Source organism: Prunus dulcis, chromosome 3 (assembly GCF_902201215.1).
Source record: "Prunus dulcis chromosome 3, ALMONDv2, whole genome shotgun sequence".
Classification (NCBI taxonomy): domain Eukaryota; kingdom Viridiplantae; phylum Streptophyta; class Magnoliopsida; order Rosales; family Rosaceae; genus Prunus; species Prunus dulcis.
This window is the reverse complement of record NC_047652.1, coordinates 22941887-22964421: the sequence shown is the minus strand read 5'-3', so window position 1 is coordinate 22964421 and position 22535 is coordinate 22941887. Positions and strand designations below refer to the sequence as shown.

Sequence of the window (22535 nt, the reverse complement as noted above, 5' to 3'; positions counted from 1 at the left end):
TAGGCAAGTGCGAGTTTTCTCTTGGCAGCAGGCAACCATATTTCCTCTATGAGTCTCTGCAATATAATCCCACCATTTAAAGACAAATGATAACGATACTTTAACAGCAAGAAAATGAAAATACAAATTGGAAATTTGGAACAGAGCTTTCTTTTTTAAATTCAAATATTATGGAATTTCCAAATATAAAATTATCTCTACTCCATAAATGTTACATTAATATTATGAATATATGAAGGAAACTAGTGCAGAAAAAACCCTAAGTGTACAAAATAAAACCAACAAAGGTATACAATAAATTATCTTCCCTAATTGGCCTTACCCAGAGATTGCATACCACTGAAAGACACCCTACCAAAACCCAGATGACCAATCTGGTACAATTCTAACCAAACCCTCTCTGCCTCCAGCCTGGCACTCACACACTCCATTTGGTCTGATGAAATTTCTGGCATTCTTTCCTCTTCTTTTCTCTCCACCTCACGCTGATGATGATCATCATCATCATCAATACTGCTGCATTTTCTCTTGCTTTTACGCTTTTGCCCCTTGGATTTCCCCAGTCCCAAACACTTCCTGCCCACCATCCAGGGCACTTTAACGAAGGCAAGAGTGAGAAGATTCAGCAAAGCGCAGGGGCAGCAGCAGAGTGCCACGCAGTCGGCTATCAAAGCGCCGCTGCATGACTTGCAATACTTGCCAGAGCACTCTATCCGGTCCCCCGCGTCATCCACGGCGTACCGGCTCTCCCTTGGGGTTGTGGGTCTTGCCGCTGAGGATGTGTCGCCCTGATGATCGGATGACGTCCCGCGTTTACGTGACGACCGAGGTGGGTTAATCTCGTCCATTTGGATTATCTGACCTGCAAAACAAAGATGAGAAAACTTTCAACACCGATGAATTTCTATGCGGGTGCTGGCTTTGGAAACCTTGATCCCAAGTTTATATTAGGGAGGGCTTTCCAACATATACCACGTAAGGGAAGAAGATATATGGAAGATATTGTTTCATGCATTTTTATCCTGGTAATTACACAAGGGGAAAAGGGTCCATGTCAATATTTTGAAGGGAAGAGAGATATAGAGATTCACGCGCAGCCAACTCGATTGAGCCCACTTCGATAGGCTATTGGAAATAGGAAGGGAAAAAAAATATATGAAAACACTTGTCTTGACGGTATAAGTTATAATCAAGGATCTTTCTTCAAATAACATTTGTATTTGGTTTTGTATTTTCGTTTTTAAAGTGTTACGTAAATTTAAGTTTCACTTGTATGGTTGTAAGATCTCTTGAATATTTTTCCTTTTATCCTTAAGATTTCTCCGATATGGCCGAGATTTAGGATGAATAAGCAAAGATGACACACCAAAGTAAATATATGTGCTAAATCCCTAATTGAATCACATCTAAACCAAATAAGTCATAACTAAGCTATCTATCTACTAACCCTACTATGTCCTTAGATTTGAGTACTGAGAATATCTACAGATCTAGTGTTCGAGAAAATAATATACAATTGAATTCAAAAAATTTCACAATCTTACCTACATTTTGTTCATTAAAGGAAGGTTTAATACTATCCAACTTTTTTTCTTTGGGATTGAGCGATTTCCATTTGACTGGCTCGAATGTTTTCAAACTCTAATCTAATAGTTAGGGGCGCGTGGGTAAGCATTTTAGATAACTCTAGGGTGTCACCTAAATCCCTTGTTTTCTTGGAATTTTTGTGTACCAAAGATCCATGTTGTGAACTTGTGACAGAGATTACATATAAAACTTACCTACAAAGTAATGGACTGGTTTTGGCAGATAAAACCAAAAAGGGCTGGAATGCCAGATATACCCTATTACCATTGTTTTTCATGCGAAGTGACAGGCAATGCGAATGAGGCAGCTGTTCACTACTTCACTGGCGAGCCAGGGCAAGTTGGTAAAATGGAGCGGTGTTAAAGATGAGAGAGACAGAGAGAGAGAGGGAGAGAGATACTGCAGAGCAGTAACTCTGTTTTTCCTTTAATGAAAAAGGTGAGGTTGAAAATGGAAATGAGAGTGAGACGAGACACGGCTGGCAGAGGCCAAGTTTATGAATATGTTTCCCTCAATGTGTTTTCGTGAAACGAACGATCACTTCATGTCCCATGCCTAATTTAGCTCTGAAACAATTCCTGCTCTGCCCTATCATGCCCACATGCCCTTTAGTCTTGGTCCCATTGTCCTCTTAAGTGCGTGAAACACTTACATAAAACGGAAATAACACTATTTTACTATTCTCGATCGATCACAGTATGTCATGCGTGATAATTTTTTAACGTGGCAAACTGTGATTGACCAGGGATAACAAAACAGTGATATCCCTGTTCCATACAAGTTTTTTTTGCTAAGTGCTCCAAACTTAATTTCCTAGGTCCGTCAAAGTGTAACTATACCTATGAACCCATCAAGTTATCGAGTTTTATCTCAAAAGTCTCGGTACAATTTAGAACGACGGTTAACTCAACTTAATCAACGTTTTTATCAACAATTAAATTTTGAACAATATCCACCGATTAATCACAATTCGACATTCTCTAAATCTCATTATAAATCATCTGAGCCATATCTCACCTTTAAACAAGATCATCTCATGTGCAACTTGACCTCGAATCTAATTCCTATGACGAGAGCTTCAACCTAGTTTGTATCTCTTAGGGGTCTATAAAGCTACCCCATTCCTACCTTTATTTCATGACTTCATCTTCACCAAAGAATTGAATTTCTCAAAGAATATAACTCTCATCTTTTCACACAATTATTCAATTTATTATTTCACTATCAATTGCATGTTAATCATAATCATAACCAGTGATGCATAAAAAAGCATGCAAATGGGCATTCTTTACTTTCCAAAATAGAGTTATTAACTTAAGTACTTGGCTTTTTTAAAAATAAAAAAAATACCTCTAGGCATATGCCGAAAGCCATGTGCAAAAGGAAAATGGAGGTCGGTCTCTTTATCCAAAAAAAGACAACTGATGAAAATTGAAATATTTGTCCGAATGGAAATTGATTGGAAATGATAAGTGGGATGGTATCAATTTCCCTACATGCCGAAAGGTATACTTGATTTTAATAATGCACTGTCAAAATCAAAGTGATGATCAAACGAGACCCAAATTGAAGAAATAAAAAAAGAACTTCTAAACACAGTCGGGGGAGAAATAAAAGAGCATGGAAGTTCACATGGGGGCATAAAATATGCACCCAACTTCGAAATGGCTCGTGATGTGATGGAAATAGCGTTAATTTTTTTATATTAAGAGAGGCAATAATTGTAAGAACCCAAAACAAAATATCAAAAAAAGAAAGAAATATCTAGAAAGGTAAGGAAAATATCTTTTAGCAAAATGACCAAATTGCCCTCGCATATTTTAATAGGGGGAAATTTCACTTTTTAATCGTGAAAGAATTTGGGACTTTCGCTTACGCCATTGCGTAGAGCGCGGCGAAAGGAGTTCGTAGACACGGAGTAGGCCCGAATCGGAGCCGTAACGAAGAAGTTATGGTCTAAAAACCGCGAAGGGCAAAATGATAATTTGGCCAAAAAGTCAGATTTTATACCCCCTCTCTCTCTTCCCCCCGTCACTTTCTCTCTCCTCCCTCTCTCTCCTTCGCGCGATTTGGGGTCGTGCGACCCTTCGCCTTCCAAGGGACGCCCCGGCCACCACAGGCCGAGCCGATCTCCGCCGTTGGTACCTACGGGTCCACCTTCGTGTCGCCGTCACAACCTGACCGATCTCAACCCCGGGGCCACCCTGAGTTGGCCGGAAAACCATGTTTTCCGACGGAGGTTCCTGCAAAGCCACCCGAACTTCCAGCTCGAAATTCTCCTTCGTTTCTCCCCCAAATCGATCGAGTAAGGCATCAGAGGTCCAGCCGATCAGCATGAGGAAGCTTCAAAGGGTCAAATTAGCTTGGACCATCCGTGAGTGGACCTTCTTTCATAAATCAGATTTCATGAATGACTTGATGTGATTTTATATGAATTGATGTGCTTTTATATAAAATAGATTTTATAAATGATTTTATATAAATGAGTTTTATATTTGAGTTTATTTGAGTAAGTTTCTTCATTCAGTTTTTGAGTAAGTTTTAATACGATTTTGAATATGAGTAGTACAGTAATAATTCTATAAGTCGGTGCTGCTTATTTACCAGTTACAGAAACAGAGTTTGAGTTTTGAATCAGGTAAGACCGCAGCACGACTTGAGTTTTACAGTTATTATTCAGATATTTCTTTTTAAAAGGACATTATTTTAAAACCACCTCGTACCCGTTTTTCTTTATGGTGATTACCCGGAGTCGGACCGATGTCTACGGACATCCAGTCTGATTATAGTTCAGTCAGTGCACTTGACTTGCCTCACGAGTTTCGGGGACGCTCGGACCGTGAGTGCCAGGATTTGTGGCTCGGCAGACTTGGTGTCTCGAGACCTGCCAGGATTGCGGCTCGGCTGACTTTATGTCCCCGAGACCTGCCAGGATTGCGGATCAGGCTGACTACGGTCCCCTGCATCTTGCCAGAGCGACTCAAGTTGACTTGGTGTCATCGAGGAATCTGCCGGCGGGACAGGCTGATCATAGTCCCCTGATTTCGCCAGTTTGCGGCTCGGGTAAGTCGGTGTGACGCCCGAGACCTGCCAGGGAATTGACGGAAATGACAGGGGTACATACTGGTGGTATTTTCAAAGGATTCTGAGTTTCTTTATTAAATGTTTATTTTCAGCTATTATAAATCAGTTTTTCTGATTTTTCAGATATAGATCCCTTTATATTTGTTCAGTTATGAAAGATCTGAGTACAGAGTTTTTATACGCCTTGGATTTCAGTACTTTTATGAAAGCTTTGAATTCAGTGGTTTGTATGAAACTTTCAAGTTTGAATATGACTGATATAGAATGCCTTGAATTGACTACGCGTGATGTAATAAGCCGTAGAAGGACGCGGGATCCACCACCGGGCCAATCATAGTTTCCGCGCCAAGGTAAAGTTTTGCAGAATCCTTGCAACCTTGAAAACCCTAGAAAATGCTCTGATATCATGTTGAACATAAGGAACTAAGGTTGGAATCTGTTTGTTGACTTAGTCTGGCTGTTGGTAGGGTTTCTGAGATTGTTTGACAGGTGAAAAGTTTTGGGGTTGGTCAAAATACAGGGGAGACTCTGCCGAATTTTCGGCAGAAATCTAAGGAAAATTTAAAGAAAAATGGAAGTAAGAAGGGTAAAAAGGTCATTTGTGCCCGACATTCGCCAGGTGTCGGACACGCACAGGACTTGGCTCGAATTCCAAAGTGAAAATTGGGTCGGGTCCTGTCAATAATATATTAAACTCACACACACTGTATGAATGTTAAGATTCGAACCTATAACTTTGCATACGGATAACAATTACTTTAAATCACGACACTAATGGGTACTTTAAACATAACGTTAATTTTGAGGTGAAGTATAAAGTAATGCAATATTTTTTAAAATAATGGCACAACTGGTGTCGAGTGTTTTGACTAATACTTTTTGAGAATATAAATTGCATCATATGTCTTGGAAGCAGAAAGAATCATTTCATCAAACAAACAATAATCAAGATTGGCAGAGAAGAGATTCTATTGTAATGCGAAAATCAAGAGATGGGATTTGTGGATTTGAGTTGTTGAATAAGAGAAAAAGAGGAAGGTATTAATTAATTAAACATGGAAAAGAGGAAAGTCATTGATTCAATTTTGGAAAAAACAAACTATCAAAATCCGGTTAGATTTAGAATTTGAAGGAAGAAGCATGTATTATTATTATTAATTTAGCTTTTTCTGAAAGTTGAAAGAAACAAGACTTTCTTTCTTTCTTCTCATCTCCTCAAGGCTCGAAGCAGATGGGCTTACATTACAACAAAAAGGTTAGACATTAGTGGGACCGATCCACAGTGGAGGAATCAGCCAATCAGCAATTAGGTAATTGGAAAGAGTGAATCAGGCAATCTGACTAGGACTAGGAGCAGATAATGCGCAAAGGAAAAGACTGGAGAAAACAGAGTCTAACAGAGAGGTGAGCTAGAGCAAGAGCTGGCTTGCACATTTCAATTGCATGAAAATGACATTGGAATACATTGAAATGCACATTCTTAATTACTTGACACAGCATAAGCAACATTAATTCATGCAGCAGGTTGATTGATATGGAAAAGAAAATAATGACCACTGACCTGGACTGGAGAAGCAAGCAGATCAAAGCTTCTTCACTTTCACTGCAACTAAGTCCAGGAGATATGGAAGGAAGATTCTTGTCTTGATGGTGATGGTGATGGTGATGGATTAGAGCTCATCTCATGGGTTGGGTTGGGTTGGGTTGATTGACTTGATTGTGATATCAGAAAGAAAGCTCTGTGACTCTATATGTGTAGTAATGGAAGCAAGCACAACAAGCTTGACCGATCTGATCTCAAATGCCCAGATTATATATAACCTTTTCTTTGTCTAACATTTCTGCAACTGCAACCAGAATCACTATCTCTCTCTCTCTCTCTCTCTCTCTCTCTCTCTCTCTGCTTTTATTAATCTATTGTTTACTGACTTACAAAAATTTGTTAATGAAAGCAAAAGATTTTCCTTATAAAAAACTCTGGAAGACAGAATAAACAAATTTAAAAAAAAGTACTACTACCATCCTCAGTCATAAGTTAACAAAGAGAGAGAGAGAGAGAGATGGATGGGAGGCATATCATAGGCATTTGGTTTCATGAGTACCGATGACAGCGAATATAGGGAATTGTTCCTCATCTACCGAGCTCTTTTTTCTACTCCCCTGCTGCTGCTGCTCTACCTCTCCTCCTAATCTAATTTTTTACCTGTCTGTCTATTTATATGAGTAAATTTATTAGTTAGTGTAAGGAATGCATGGCATGCAATGCAACCCCTAATTCAAGTTTGAACCTCATAAATTAAAGAGGAATATTTGACCAATGAGCGGCAGCACAATGTGACCACCAGTGTGTGTCATATCTCATTTGGTTCTTCTCTCAAGTCAAGTTTGAATCACCTCCTGTCAGCTCTCTGTCACGCGAATCTTTCTCACCCACATACACACACATATATATACATTCCTTACTTCAACTTCAATATCTCTATCCTCTTCTACTTCAACTTAATCTTTAATCATGACCACCACAAATGCATGTCCCTGTGTGGAGAGTGTGCCTCTCTCTCTCTGCTCATCTGCTCATGCATCTGCATCTGCATCCCTCTCGAAGGAAACAAAAGCTGACGGGTAACCCGGCCTCAATTATAAAATTTAGTGGTTGCCAAAAACCTGCGTATACAAATATTCAACATGGCCATCATTGGTATGTGGTCTCAATTCTCCAAGGGTCTACTGGTGTACCACTATCACCAGCCCAAAACCAAACAAAAAAACACATAAAAAGGAACATAACCAGAGATAAAACAATAAGGCTTTTACGTTTTCTAGTCGCGCCCTTTTTAGTTGGTTTAGGTTTAGCAAAGGACGTATAGGCCCATAAACAATGGGCTCATTTTGCATATCCAACTTCGTAATTTAGGGTTGGGTTCAAATGGGATGTTAAACCCTAAAGGCCCATAAACAAATGCTTATAAATTCTCGCAAGCACCCCTTTCTTGACTCATACTGAAAAACCCTAGTCTTCTTGACTTTCTTTCGGGGGACCAGTTCTCTCCTCTCCTTACCTTGCCTGCTTGCAGCGGCTTCTGTTTCTGCTTCCTCGTCTTCTTCTCTATCTTCTTCTTTGTTATTCTGAATTTGATTTCGTTTATTTGAATAGACTTGTGGGTTATATGTTAATCTGGCAACGATGACGAGTGCTTAAATTTCTGACACCTCTTGTATGAGAAGGGCCTGTAAAAGGGCTCTTCCTTGAGCACAGTTAGCAACTCTCTGAGCCTCCCTTTTTCTTTCTTTCTTTCTTTCTTTACTTTTGTTTTTGCAATCACCCAGATAATTTGTTATTAATACTTTGTTTCATATTTCTTTTATTTCTCTGAAAGATTCATTGTTGATTGAGAATGTTGCCCCTGTCTATTTGCCCAACAGTTTTTTGATCTGCAAAGATCGTTTTGTTTTTAAACCTTTTGTTGTTCTCTAAAACACAGAACAATCGACACATTTTCCATTGTAATTTTTCAATTTGGAAGTAATTTGCTTTTGGATTCATTTTTTTTTGTTGGTAGAATCAAAACCCAACTTAGGTTATTCTTGCAACAATTTGATTTCACCTTCTTCATTAAGATTCACTAATTGCAATACATATGGTTGTGAATTGATGTAGGATGCTGAGATAATCTCTGTGGTTTAAGACGAAAATACGAAACAAATACAGATACTTACATTCATTTCTAAAGTTTTCCAAAACTTTATATTTCGCATTGCTCAACCTTAACCTCAACGAGAAGTAATAATATCAGGATGGAACCTAAATGTAATGCTGGCTTTGGTTATAACAATATCTCAGTGATCCTGACAAAAGGTTTGTAAGCTTCCTATTGGACAATTCATATCGAACTTGGACATTGATGGACCCGTTGCCCATAATCTTGTTCTTCGAAATGCTTGTCTCCTTAGCCAACTTCTCTGCCACTTCCTCTGTTTCAATGACTTGATCAAAGCAAATGTACCTTCCAAATGCTGCCTTGTTCATTGCCTCAAACACGCACACATGAGCGTCTGCCAATCTCATCATATCTACTGTGGCTAGCACCCCACTTTGGTACATGTCTTGGGATCCTGTATTCATATATATACACAGTAAAAAAATGGAAACTAGAATTTGTGTTTGTGTATGCATTTTGTAAAGTAAAAGGGTGTTTGATGAATGATGATGGCCACCTTTGAGATATGCAATTGTTGCTGTTGGGTTTCTGGTAGAGAATTCAGGACCAGTGATGAGAGCTGGGCAGATGGTTGCCAACTTCACCCCCTTCTCCTCAGCTATTCTCCACGCAGCCTTCTCTGCCCTCAGCTTGCCCAAGGCATACCAGAGCTGCCATTTTTTTCCCAAATGAAGTTAAAATACTAATAATTTGTCAGCAGAAAAAGAAAAAATAAAAAAAAAGGTGTCATTTGGATTAAAATAATACTTTTTTGTCTATGCAAAGTGACTCACTGCTCCAGCAGTCATGGTTAATGACAGGGGATGGGTTATGCTGGTTGCCGCTGTCATGCCATACGCAGGCTAAAAGTGAAGAAGTCAGCACACATTTTCTCACAGAAGCTGTCAATGAACATGCCTTCATCACATTCTCACTGGCCTTCACTTCTATCTCAGCCATGGATTTCTAATCACATGATTCAAAAATGTTAACGAATAATCTCAGCCATGGATCTAACAAATAATCATGATTGCAGTAGTATATGTATAATTTAAGTCCAAGTTAGTGAGTGGGGTGAAGTTTTTCAACTTGTGTTTGAGTGTGCGCTACGAATTCCAATTACTTGCAAGTATAATTGGTTTTGTTTGAAAGGTATGGAATTTGGTAAAACGTATACATCTCTAGATTGACACTAAATTTGATAGAACTCGCTCACAGTGTAACCAGAGAGGCCAGCAGGGTCAGTGAATGCAGAGGTGTGGAAGACGCCACGACAGCCATGGAATGCTTGAGACAAGCTTTCAACATCCGCTAGATTTGCCATAACTGCTGATATCTTATTATTATTGGTCCTTGTACTCATCTCCCCCAACTTTTCTACATCTTCTGCAGAGACCACATGGTGTATATATATAATATATAAAAATAAAAACTTGTTTGCTTGCAATCATACCAAAAGCAGATAGATACATGTAAAAACATAATTACAAGAATAGTTAAAAGCTAAATTAATAGGACTGCAATCAAACAAAAAACAAAAAAAAAACAAAAACAAAAATGAAGAAGACAACGGAAACTTGATCGAAGTCCGAAATGATGCTAAATTGTAAAAATCCAAGTTTTGACCAAATTGTTTGGAGTATTGAAGAAACAAAAGCAACCCAAAAGTGCAGTTTGTTAATTACCTGGGTTATCAACGAGGATGCGGACAGAGTAGCCACGGAGGAGGAGGCGGTTGACGAGGGCGAGGCCTAAGAAGGAAACGCCGCTAGTTACGCAAACCAATCTGTCTTCTTCTTCGTCGTCGTCGGTCAAGTCGTCGGTTTTGGATGGAAAACGCAGGTCGTTGGGTTGATGTTTTGTGCGGTGGAGGCCTGCGGCGGAGGCCACCAGCATACGACAGAATTCCTGTAACTCAATGTTGTCCCTCTCTTCTAAACCCACAATTCCCATTTTGGATTTGATCTAAGGCTAATAATATCAGTTGGCCGTTAATTATCTGCCTTCCCCTGTTTCTTCTCTTCTTTTCTACTTTTCTTCTTTTCTCAGGAACAGAGACAGACAGTGACCACGCTACAAAACTCACAAGACAATATATTTCAGAGACAGAGTGTTATTATTATGTAACTAATATTCTATAATCTCTAGTCATGCAAAGCTCACTTGAATCTCATACCTCATAAAAAACTGCCAACAGCCTAACAGTCTAGAGCTAGCTAAGCTAAGGCTTGCCTTGGCTTAGCTAGCTAGTTAGCCTTACTTTTACTCTTTAGCATTTGCAAATTTCAAAAAATCAAATTAAAAATCAGCTTTCTTTTTGTTTAACAAATACAAAAAAATCCTTCTCAATTTCAATTATAACAGCAATTATGGGGATATGTAAATCTCAGAATATAAATTGTTACACAATATTTATTCGTTTTTAAGTAAATACGTAACTCAACAAGAAATTTCCTTACCTGTCCGATTTCTAATGAATCAAAATAACCGTTCTTTCAAACAAGTACGATTACGACTATTCCTAATCTTAAATGGAATATAACGATGTAACCCCAAAGGATTGCGAATTTTTTCTACCAACTGGGCCCTCCCTTCATCATTGGTATTGCTTATAATTAATATTACATTTATAATCCATCAATGTGATAGGTCTCATTTGTTTCTCTTTGTGATGATAAATACTAAATTTGGAGTGGTGTGAATAATAGCAGGGTCCTTTAAATTAAAAAAAGAAGAAGAAGAAGAAGTATACATTCAATAAATAATGTGATGTGAATCTTTTTTAAAGTAAAACAAGTATTGTTAAAAATGAGAAAATTGATATGGCTAGGCTTGGCTGGGCTTACGTTTGAAGAAGGGCGGGTTTGTGGCGTCAAGAATGGAAGCGGGTGGCCCTGAGCACCTCACGTGTTGAATGACAAGTGAGCACGAGATATCATCTACACGCCACCACCACCACCACACACGCTAGACGAGAGTTAGTTGCCGCCATTCATGTATTAATTTAAGATCGCACACGTCATCTGATGTGACAATTATATCATTAATATAATTAGACTTTTTGGACTTGTACAAGTAAAGTCCAAGTGTGGCCCACCACACTCTAATTAAATTTGTTTGGGCTAGCTTAGCTGGGCTTCAAAAATTTAGGCCCAAAACAAACAGAAAATTAATTAACCAACACTGAAAAGAGAAGAAAACAAGGGAAATTTACAGCAGTCTGATCGAGTCTGCTGGTGTAAAGTCGTCTTGAGGGCGTAGAGAATCTCAGAGATAGTTATGGGCAGCTTCCCTGTCCCCCACAAGAAGCTCTCCTTGGAAATTAAGGTATTTTATTTTCTGCTTATTCATGTTTGGTTGGGTTGGTGTTGTGATTTTGAGCATAACCTGTTTGCTTCATTGTTTTCTCCAATTTTGTTTCTGCTACTCTGCGATTTCCGCGTTACTGAAGCTCATTTGGGTTTGCTAATTTGACTTTGAATCTCACTCACCCAAGAATTGCCATGGTTTCTGCTTGGCAGGGGAACAAAACAGATTTAGTCATTTGCAGTTATGATGATCATTTCCTTGTGAGTGTTGGTTTTTTTTTTTTTTTTTGGGGATTGTTGGTGGTGGGTGCATGGAAAGGCTGCAATCTTTTTGTGTCAGCTTCTAATATTTTAAACACTTGCTCAGGTCATTGCAACTCAAATAGGAGCTATGGGCACCATCCTGCAAGCCAGGTATTCTGCGTATTTATTAGTTTCGTTTCTGTGTCCGAAGCTTTTGTTAGTACTAGTGTTACAATGATTTGTACTTTGCCCTTTTGATACCTGAAAATTGCTATATGCCTATTGGCAATGAATGGCGTAGTGCCCCGTCGAGGAGCTTATGTGGTGTATATTATTTTCATCTTCAGGAAGGAGGAAGGGATGGCAATCCAACCAACATTCAACGTGTCTGTAATCTTCGGCAAGCGAGATGAGGTAAGATTGCCGGTGCACTATAGCCTGTTAGTTTTATATATTCCTTGCTGACTGACTTTCGTGCTCATTTATATCCTCTTTAACATCTGCAGCCAATGCTAGTGTCCTGTGCTCGTCAACTTATTGAACACATCAGGTATATCTCCATTTATAGGAGTTTCTTTTTCCTTATTCAATACCAGTTACTGATCCTGTAAAAAAACTTTGGTGAATATTGTGAAGCAAGGTTCGCTTGTGAATGTTCTCTTTCTAATATGTGTATTGAACAGCCTGTTTCTTTCGGAAAATACCAGCTGAACATGTAATGTTCTAACTTCTAACACAGCGGGTTGTGTTTGCAGTAACTCAGGCTCCTCCAGGCCATTAATGCTTTCTCTTGGTCTTAAAGACCATTCAGTGGTACTAACCAACCCCCTAAGTCTTTAGATGCTTTTTGGCCAATATATTTGTTGTAATTCCAATTATGTCGTGCAGGAGACATTGAAAGGCATTGTTTCTGCTGTGATCGGGAATCGTCTCTGGTAGTAGTGTGAAGTTGTGCTCTGGATTCGCCTCTCCTGTGACGAATGAAATTTGCTATCAAAACCCTTAATTACTTTCCAGCAAGATTCAATCCAACCCTTACCACACGTAATCAGTAGTAGGGTGCACACATCTTACCTTGGAGACAATTCAAAGAATTGAAGAACTGATGAGAACCGATTGATGAAACTGATTATCTAAGCTTACTTTATCTTATGTTGGCACATTCTGATAACTTTTAGTGAAGGCCGTTGATACGACTTTACACTTGACAAATAGGGTTGATGGTTCAGAAGAACCAATGAATTTGAAGGATATTTCATTCGATTGAATTAGAATCTGTTTTGTTGTTTTATACTCCAAATTGAATTTGATTTGAAACTTGGTTTCATTTTTTAATCCTACCAAAATTCAGATTTTATTCTGTTTTGAGAGTTGTTTGGTCGACAAGTTGCATGTGCAGCCCTTGAAGCTGACACAACGGGTAGAAGTCACGACTATGAAGAGAGCCTTTTTTTTTTGGTCGAATAGAAAAAGAGAGAATTGAACTAATATGAATTATAATTACAATATCAGTTCAATAAATTACATGTTACACAACGGGATTCAAGGAATAGCATTCTCAAAATTTGAACGTCTGCACTAACACACAGTCACACATATGGTACACTACGAGTACAACAAAAGAAAGAAGAGGAAGAAAATTGCTCCTATTGCAGACTCCACATACCATCAAAGCACCAACGAAATCATCAAGCGGTGGCCACAACACTGCCGTCACACTTCATCTTCTTTCAGCAACATTTTCTATTGTTCCGCCGAAGCAATTGTATGGTTGACAATGGTAGACTGCAGACATGACATTGCCATTATCCTTCACTTCCGTTTCTAATATTTTCGTCTTTGTTGGTCATAACTTTCAATTGTCTTTCTAACTGCAAAAGTACGAGAATACATCTTCTGATCACTTACAAGAAACATTCTGATTACAGATAACCCAAAAATATATTTCTTTTCCCCCTAGAATATAAAAACTTCAACAAAAGCCATTCGGATAAATACACAAACCTGGGCATTTTTCAACTTCTGTCTTTGCAATTGTTCAACGAGATTCCCGACACTGACATTACAGATGAAGTAGAACGTTGATAAGAAGATCCAAAATTACATCACCAAAAAAAACTTAATTACTCATATACCTCTGTTGCAGATGAATCACCAGAGACTGTAATTCTCTCTCCCTCCCAGAGGCCAGAGGCATCTGCGTCAAATATGACATGTGGCATTGTCAAAATCTAGTTCAAGCTTAAAGTCCATAAGAGCAAATTACTTTCAAGAATCAGATGCAACACAAACTACCACTAGAATGGGGAGAAAACTATTGTAGCTTATAAGCATTTTCAATTAATAACGACTCGTCAAGCAACAATATTATAAAGTCATTTCATGTACAACCAATATGATTTTGAAAAATGGCTTATATGTTAAAGGTAACTAAACCCAACCTTTACCTGCAAAAGATCACTGCTGCTTGCATCAGTGCACTCCCCTTGTGTTCCTGTGTGAAGCTGAATGTATCAAACCCAACAAAAATTTGCAGACACAGTTAAAGGCCAAAAATGTGAGATGAAAAGTTTGGGAAATTACCAGAGATCTGTTCCGTATATTTGATCAATTTAACTATTTCTTCCTGTCAAATGAGGAAAACAGAAAATTGAGACATAATATCTCCTCTACAAAATTGGGTAAGAAATAGAAACTGGCACATACCCTTTGCAAGCTGTTTTGCTGCAGAATGCATTGTAATGATGGGAGAACATTGGCAGCTGCAAGGTTTGTGGTTGCTGGACTAGTTGAACCTCCACAAGCAGGACCAAAAAAGCAGTTCGAAGGACCCTGGAAAATAGATTGGAATGGCAATGGTTATAAGGCCATTGCCTAAAAGATAAAAGTTGCACCCCTACTGTTTTATGAAGTGAAACATCATAAAAATACAAATTTAATGCAGCTAGCTATTGAGCATATACGAAACTAGGAGGAGAATTAAGAGTTAGATTCAAAATTCACAAAGTAGACATAAAACCCCAATGGGTGCTGAGCAAAAATATGATGAAAAACTGAAACCAGTAGATGGGTCAAACAAAATGCAATTGCATTCTTGAGAGCCAAACTTCTGATGAATAACAGAGAACATTCTAAAGTATATATGTCATTAACCCACAATTCAATCAATTTTGCAAACCAATTTCCAATAACCAGGCCTCATAAAGATAAAAATTTACAAGTGGTAGCTACAGCATAAGCAAACTGGTAAAAGAGAATAAAAATTCTTCAAGATATCAGATTAATGGCTCTGCCCTTGTGTTAACCACAAGCTGAGCACATAGCGATGATAAATTCTTTATTCATATGTACCTTGGGACTGAGATCCGCTGGAGTGACCTTGAAGCGCCCCTTACGTTGGACAACTGCTCCTTCAGACATATCCTCAGCTGCATAAATAAATGCAATACCATAATTGCTTTAAATAAGGACAAATAGGTGATGGCATCAGAAATTAGACACAGGTAATAAATGAGAAGCACAGAACCACAGAAGACAAACCAGAAGCAGGGTTATTGGCATGACCCTTCTGGCGATACAACAATGGACCACTATAGTTCCGCTCAGGTTGATGTTTTAATTGTAGATGATCCCTTCAAAATATCATGTATGCAGTTATATAAAACAAGAAGTAACTACATATGGAATTCAAGAAGCTTTCGTTTCATTCAGTCAGAGATAGCATGAGCATGCAAACAATGCTTGATACATTGAAGGGGAGAGGCAAAGCTCACTTTCTTCTGGTTGAAAAAAGGGAAAGAACAATAGAGCATTCTACTGAAGAGGTTATTCTAGAGAACCTAGCATAATAAACAAACCAAAAAACTCAATCCTGAAGAAAGCTTACCTCTCCCCATCACCAATAACCTTTTTAGGAGAAAGCACACTATCCAGTAGTACTGAACCACTCAAAAATTTTTTAGGCTCGGGAATGACATGACGTGGTAAATATCTACTTTGACCTGAAGTCTCACCCTCGCTTCTTCCATTTTCTTGAACAATGGTTCTAGGACTAGTCGCACTCTCATCATCCTTACAAACATCAAAACAGCCTCTGCATCAGAAAACATAATTAATTACATAAATAATATATATTTTTTAAATTAAATGAAATTTTAAATGTTCAAACAGCCAAGCAAACATGAAAACAACTTTTACATTCAAAACATGAAGTTTCTAAAAAAGGGAGCAATTACAGCCCCAAGGAAAATGAAAATGCTAAATAAATTTACTCCAAATAAACACAAAGTATCTCAATAAATTTTGGGAAATCCCATATTACATAAAATGCAATAACTTGCAGCAAACATCTTAATATATTGTATAATAATTTCAGACTGCAATACAAAATCTGTTGCAGAATGATAAATCTTCTTAGACAACTATTTTCCCTGCCCACAAAATCAGTTTTTGTGTTACCAGTGGAAAATATGACTAAAAAGGGAAAGCAGTCATACTTAAGTGCTTGAAGAGGTTTAATAGGAAATGAAGCAAGTGAGCTGTCCAAATCATGAAGATCGTTGAAACCATCCTAAAAAAGGCAGATGCCAAACACAAAAGAATAATTAGAACTTCATAAATCGAATATCTGAGAGACAAGGGAGATTAAAATAAATCAATACAGATATCATTTTTCACAGTAGTTCCCATACCTCCTGATCAGGTGCAGCATTTGGTTGGTTTTCCATTTCAATAGCTGCCCCCTCAGCTGGAAAACTAACATCTTCATCCTTCTCATTTTGCTTCTTACTTGATGCATTGGGCATGCCATCTTCCTGAATCTGCAGGCAACACTGTGTCAGAAATAATATAAAAACAATCATGATAAGTGAATATTCCATTGACGAATAAAACATTTTTCTTAAGAAATTAAAAATAATGAAGCATGCATAGGCTAGAAATTCACATGACTTACAAGGGCAGCTTGATTTTTTAAATCCTCAAGGTTGAAATTCCAGGCACTGATTCCTCGGATATACTCTTGCTGCAAGTGAGTACAATTATATCAGGATAGTGTTGATATTCGGCTACCCAAACTCCAAGAATAATGATCTTAGATATTGAGGAAGATGGTTTGATTACACATTATAATGCATGCACACAGAGACAAATTTGACTATGATAAAGAATACAAACTTAACCGAAGGCCCTATTATGTTCCATTCGTTTGCAGTATTAGACATAAGCTACCTGTTCATAAAATATAAATGTTATGGCCCTTAAAGAGGGCGATGGACTCATATCTGTGACTTTCTGAGTAACTAAATAATATGTACTCATTTAGACCCTTTAAACACTAAATTGCTAAAGACTAGAATGTGGAGGGAAAACTTGAAATGCTGAAGCCCATAAGACCAATCTAGCCTACAAGAAAACACCTAACCAAATTTATATAATTTTGTACACAACTCTCACCTGCGATAAATGTTCTTTATCCCCATACAGAGCCTTATTCTGCACAAGGAGATCAGCTTCCTTTGCCTAAAACATAACAAGTAAAAAATGAAGCTGAAATTATGCCACACATCACAACTAAATAATCAAGCAGAGAAGAGAGTCTGAGAGTAGCACAAGACCTTCAGCATCCTAAAACGATCACCTAGCGGAGAAAGGCCATCAAGAATAGTACGAGCCAGATAATCAACTGGTCGTGCATGTTTGAAAAAATGGTGCTTCAAAAGCTTCTCTGAAGTTGGACGTTTCTTTGGATCCTTCACTAAGCAAGCTGCTACCATCTCTTTGAAAGACTGGAAAATGTAGCACTTCATGAATTAAATTTGAAAATGGAAGATGTGAGTTTCAACTGGCCAACACAAACCTTTGAAAATCTCTTGTCTCTTTCATAGTCAAGGCCTGGGGGTGCATTTTGTAAAGTCATCAGCAAAACCTGCAATAAGGGTGGAAAAGTGAAGCGAAAAGTTGTACATTCTCATTATAAGCACCACTGAAACACTTCTAGCAGGAAGATTTCATTAAATATCAAAAAATCAAGATATTTACTTTCATGGGTGGATACTTGGAAAATGGGGCATGGCCATGAGCAAGCTCAAGTGCTGTTATTCCAAATGACCAGATGTCTGCTCTGTTCATGGAGAAAAAGGAAAAACATAACATAAGAAACTTCAAGTCTTCAACCAAAAATACATTGCAGTAGAGAAACAAGTGAAAAAAGAGAACAAAGAAAGTCAGATATCGGCTAAGCAACCCACTCACTTGAAGTCATAGCCATGCAATTGCTGCATAACTTCAGGAGCCATCCTGAGGAAAAGAGAAAAATATAGTATTTTAACATATGTAGAACTTCAATTCCCTTAAGTGAATCAACAGTGGCAACAGGATCTTTAATATTAGAGAATCATATGTAAGTCTGAAGGAAAAGATTGAGAAAATACCAGCACGGAGTTCCAACAAAAGTATTTCTGGTACGCTGTCTATCTCCAGTATCAAACATGCATGCTGACACTCCAAAGTCACCTAACTTGACTGCACCATTAGAGTCAATTAAAATATTCCCAGCCTGAAAATGGAAGTTAGGAACATGAATAAGAAAACAAGTGCGTCTCTCGATTATTAAAAAAACCTTAGTGCAGACCATCCTTCAACATAAAAAGACATAAATAACAGCATGCTAAGAAATATAAAGCAAACTGAACGCAAGCTTGTCACGTACAGAGGACACACACATGTAGGCCTATGCACACCTGTAAGAGGTTTTGTACAAATATTTAACAATATATCACAAGGCATACAATTAATCTCTTCAAAAGCAAACAAATAAATTTCCCATGTATTGAACAGGAACCCTTTGTTCCAAGGATACAAATTTCATTCGTTCCCTAGAAAAGTCAACGTCACATTATTACATAATCAAAACAATCAACAACTAAATATCCTTGAAGTACACGAATATACACAAAAATTGATGGTAAGATGATAGGATCAACAAGCCGAGTATGATACCTTCACGTCTCTATGGATGTGGCCATGAGCATGTAGATATACAAGAGCTTTTAGAACCTCATGCAATAAAGTCGCAATAACAGGCTCTTCAAAACCTTCAGGATATGCAGATTTCATTATATGCAGGCAGGATCCCCCAGCCATATATGGCATCACGACCCAAAGGCTGTGGCCAGCAGTGAACGAACAATGTGCTCGTAATAAATTTTGGTGATTAATCAAAGTCATCGTATGTACCTCCCTCCGGATACCATCCTGCATAATTTGACAAGAAAGATACAATTTTAGATGGTACTTCAAATTTATACTTAAATCATCCCATCAACAGCTTCAAGACAACAAATCAGTCAATTATACAGAAAATGTTCTTGGAGGGCATTTGAATACGTATGATGAACTTAAAAGTGTTGTAATCAGAAACTAATTTTTTTCTCAGATAAATCCTCTTATAAATGCCTCACAGTTGTACCCAAACTTTAAGAGCACATTCAACATAAAAATAATGAAGAATAACTCTCCCATAAACTACTGAAGTCATCCATGATGTGATGGGATTCCTTCTCAAAATAGTATGCAATACATGCATAGATTTCAATTAGTCCAAATATGTTAAGACATAGAACCCAAGTGAACAAGACAAACCAAATATTAGCACCATTTAGGTGCATTAAAAAATAAACTCGACAGATAAATTGTGAATTACAAAAGAGAGTAGTCCACATACCAGGTCATTACTGCATTTTTCCAGATCAAGAACCTTGATGGCAACTATCTCATTAAGTGGTATACAGAGTGCCCTGTACACAGAAGCACTAACACCTTCACCGACTTCTTCATATAACTTATAATCTTTTGCATCCAGAGGAAATCTTTTGTCTGATACATACTCCATGCTTTCTTCTTATATCACACTGTTGAAACCCTCTTTACTTCTGGATATCCCAAAGAACATGAATAAAGTGTACCCAAAGGAAATAAGCATCAAATTAATACAGGGATTCCAATTTGATAGCATTTTCCCTTGGTTCAACACAAAATTGCGTGTTCATCCAGTAACTCCATTCAGATAATTCTTTCACCAAATGCTTCCATTTATGGCCTAATTAATTTCAGGAACCCTAAAACAGCACTAGCTAGTTATACAATAGGCGATAATATAATTACATACACTGACAACAATTCTGGATAGAACTTGCTACCATTCAATTGAGCAGGAATCTGTAAGACAAAAGAAAGTATCAATCTGAAGCACTTTTAGAAGGAATTAGCACTGAGAGCACAAAGCCATATCTAGTAACGTCATCAACAGTGCAGACTAACGCTGCCCGACTTTGAACTGCCCACTATTCTCACAAGACCAACTTGAGTGTTTATCATATAAGGTGCACGCTGATGGCAATGATTGATGTCTTAGGAAAAAATAAGAAACAATTCCTACAAAATCAAAGAGGAACAAGTTAGCCATATTAACGCAAGAAAGAAAGCCAGAAATGACTACTTCAGCGATCCAGATTATTATTTTGGCAGAAATAAGGAAAATTATCAAACATGAGGCCATGACATTACTCATATAAATCATAACAAATAAAATTCTAATAAACATAACTTAACCCACCAATGGGTTTAGTGAACACCAAACAGAGTCCAAAAATTAATCTTAGCTCAGTAATGGGCGACCGCACTTGCTTTCTGGATCTTAAAGGGCCGATTGTATTGGAAAGTACAAATCTACTTAAAATTGTGTCCAGAACAAAAAAAAAAAAAAAAAAAAACCATCTTACAAGAGCTCTTGTTTGATCAGTTTCTGAACAATTCCCACTTCCTTACAGTCATGCTTCTATGCAACAATTTACTCATTAGAGAAGTAGAAAATAAACCTTCCTTGAAACAATTCATCACAACTTGGATTTTTAAGACAGAAGAGGGCGGGGGCGGGGGAATTGCGATGCTACAATCTACCATTCTAAATTTCCACATTTTTACAGTCAAATTAGCAACACTACACATTCAAATTTAAAACTTGCCACCTCAGAACCATAAGAAATCATCAAACTGAATTCCCGTTACCCATTTGTCAGCTCCACCAAACCAGAATATTAGATTTTAATGTAAACATGAAGAAATGAAATGAATTAAGCAAAACAACAGAAAAAATAACACTTTTTAATTGCTGCTAAACAAAGTTATGAACTTGACGAAAAAAATCCGCTAAATTCAATTGCTTTAAGTGGGGCGGGCGGATGATGAACCTGAAGAATTATCAGCGGAGTACCGAGTACGTACGGACGTAGGGTTTCGCCAGCAAAGTGGAACTCGTTGTGTATCGTCGTGAAAGTGGACGAACAAGAAGGTCCAGAACTGAATCTGAGTTGTTCTGACAAAGATTCAGACAAAATGAGAAGCCCTGCCCCTCCCCCACAAAACGACGTCGATTCAGCTCAAATTGCTCGTCGATTGGAGTCCCCCGATTGTCTCTCTTATTCTCTCTCTCTCTCTCTCTCTCCACCTCTCTATATCCAACTGTCGCTCAGGCCTAGGTCCTCAGATCGAATCTCTCACCATTTTTTTTTCTATAAATAATTTCTGTTTTTAAACGAAATTAAAATAAATAAATAAATACAACAGGTAAAAGGAAAGCCCCTTTTTCTGCCTTCAATTTTGTGGGGAAAATCAAAATCAAATATATTTTCACAGGGGGAGAGGCCAGGCCAGGCCAACCGTGATTGCAAAATGGGGTGGGCCCCGCTTCGAGATTTTAGTCAAATAGTCAATGTATCGGAGGGAAATTGCAAGTATCGGGTATTTATCGTGATCGCAGCCCCTGAATAGAGAGCCCTAAATTTGGGTCACGGGAGAGACAGTGCATGATTCGCTGGCTTTAGAACAGAAGGATCTGATGAGGCCCGTCCGCTGTGGTGCCTTATTCAACCCAATTGACGATATTGGGCTTGGGCCAAACTGTTTTTAACACACCCGATTTCAATGGGTTGAGCCTTGACTACAGTTGAAATTACTTTCCTAACCAAAATAGTTAAGATGGGCTTGATGCGGCATTTTGACCAAGCCTTTATTTGAGGAAACTTTTGGGTTCAACGGAGAGAGCAAAACACCGTCACGTGATATTATTAATACAAGACGTAACATGTAATAATCTAACGAATTTGGCTACATCACGAGAAGGTATTTCAGCAGCAAACAATAATTTCGGCCCAAAACGAGCACACATGTATTTTTGACACGTGTATGAGAGTGTATCTTAACAATCATTAAAGATGTATAATAATTGAGGACGTGGGATTGAATTGGCACCTTTTAATTAGGTGGGCCAATGACTTTGTACACAAGACAAGAGTGGCGGCAATGCATGGATGTATGGGGGAGAGACAGATGAGATGGGTGCATGTGCATGGAGGTGGAGATGGTGGGCCGACGGCAACAATGACATGAAATGGAGCCCAAATTGCACGTGGCACAGTGTTGGAATCCGGCTTTAAAATTTATACGTCCTAAGGCTTTGCGGGTCCCACCATGCCACTCTCTTGTCTTGTCGGCCGGACCAGAACCTACTCGGGTCTACCCGCTGTCTCTCAAGCCACCTGTCTCAAGGTGAGATTTC

At 38.2% G+C, this 22535-nt stretch overlaps 4 protein-coding genes and 1 non-coding gene across 8 annotated transcripts; 2 read left to right on the top strand and 3 right to left on the bottom strand.

Annotated features, from left to right (window-relative positions):
- Nucleotides 1-185: 185 nt before the first annotated feature.
- On the bottom strand, nucleotides 186-6550 carry LOC117622720. Its single transcript, XM_034353484.1, has 2 exons — nucleotides 6233-6550; nucleotides 186-862 (listed from the first exon to the last, which is right to left on the bottom strand). The coding sequence occupies exon 2, from the start codon at nucleotides 846-848 to the stop codon at nucleotides 309-311; it is 540 nt and encodes a 179-aa protein (XP_034209375.1). The 5' UTR covers nucleotides 849-862; nucleotides 6233-6550; the 3' UTR covers nucleotides 186-308.
- Nucleotides 6551-7848: 1298 nt separating this feature from the next.
- LOC117623646 lies at nucleotides 7849-7945 on the top strand. The gene has a single exon (XR_004585175.1). It is a non-coding gene; the product is annotated as a small nucleolar RNA snoR1 (small nucleolar RNA).
- Nucleotides 7946-8326: 381 nt separating this feature from the next.
- Nucleotides 8327-10521, bottom strand: LOC117623621 (cinnamoyl-CoA reductase-like SNL6). Its single transcript, XM_034354673.1, has 5 exons — nucleotides 10055-10521; nucleotides 9586-9755; nucleotides 9138-9335; nucleotides 8887-9040; nucleotides 8327-8784 (listed from the first exon to the last, which is right to left on the bottom strand). The coding sequence occupies exons 1-5, from the start codon at nucleotides 10320-10322 to the stop codon at nucleotides 8474-8476; spliced, it is 1101 nt and encodes a 366-aa protein (XP_034210564.1). The 5' UTR covers nucleotides 10323-10521; the 3' UTR covers nucleotides 8327-8473.
- Nucleotides 10522-11563: 1042 nt separating this feature from the next.
- LOC117620920 (proteasome assembly chaperone 3) lies at nucleotides 11564-12987 on the top strand. 3 transcript variants are annotated; one of them, XM_034351173.1, is made up of 7 exons: nucleotides 11564-11696; nucleotides 11891-11938; nucleotides 12045-12091; nucleotides 12268-12334; nucleotides 12427-12470; nucleotides 12676-12733; nucleotides 12809-12987. In XM_034351173.1, exons 1-7 carry the CDS (start codon nucleotides 11649-11651, stop codon nucleotides 12857-12859), a joined length of 363 nt encoding a protein of 120 aa, XP_034207064.1. In that variant the 5' UTR covers nucleotides 11564-11648; the 3' UTR covers nucleotides 12860-12987. The 3 variants fall into 3 exon arrangements, with proteins under 3 accessions (XP_034207064.1, XP_034207066.1, XP_034207065.1); XM_034351174.1 differs by having other exon boundaries at nucleotides 11588-11696; nucleotides 11821-11938; XM_034351175.1 differs by lacking the exon at nucleotides 11891-11938 and having other exon boundaries at nucleotides 11574-11696.
- A 397-nt stretch (nucleotides 12988-13384) lies between these two features.
- On the bottom strand, nucleotides 13385-21493 carry LOC117620919 (serine/threonine-protein kinase BLUS1). Of its 2 annotated transcripts, XM_034351171.1 has the most exons (22): nucleotides 21169-21491; nucleotides 20119-20353; nucleotides 19644-20037; nucleotides 18920-19174; nucleotides 18352-18476; nucleotides 18173-18217; nucleotides 17960-18041; nucleotides 17778-17846; nucleotides 17536-17706; nucleotides 17375-17440; nucleotides 16875-16943; nucleotides 16612-16740; nucleotides 16417-16490; nucleotides 15807-16013; nucleotides 15461-15552; nucleotides 15272-15348; nucleotides 14627-14752; nucleotides 14504-14546; nucleotides 14368-14414; nucleotides 14056-14117; nucleotides 13925-13976; nucleotides 13385-13791 (listed from the first exon to the last, which is right to left on the bottom strand). In XM_034351171.1, exons 3-22 carry the CDS (start codon nucleotides 19809-19811, stop codon nucleotides 13726-13728), a joined length of 2025 nt encoding a protein of 674 aa, XP_034207062.1. In that variant the 5' UTR covers nucleotides 19812-20037; nucleotides 20119-20353; nucleotides 21169-21491; the 3' UTR covers nucleotides 13385-13725. The 2 variants fall into 2 exon arrangements, with proteins under 2 accessions (XP_034207062.1, XP_034207063.1); XM_034351172.1 differs by lacking the exon at nucleotides 15461-15552 and having other exon boundaries at nucleotides 15934-16013; nucleotides 19644-20353; nucleotides 21169-21493.
- Between the last annotated feature and the right edge of the window lie 1042 nt (nucleotides 21494-22535).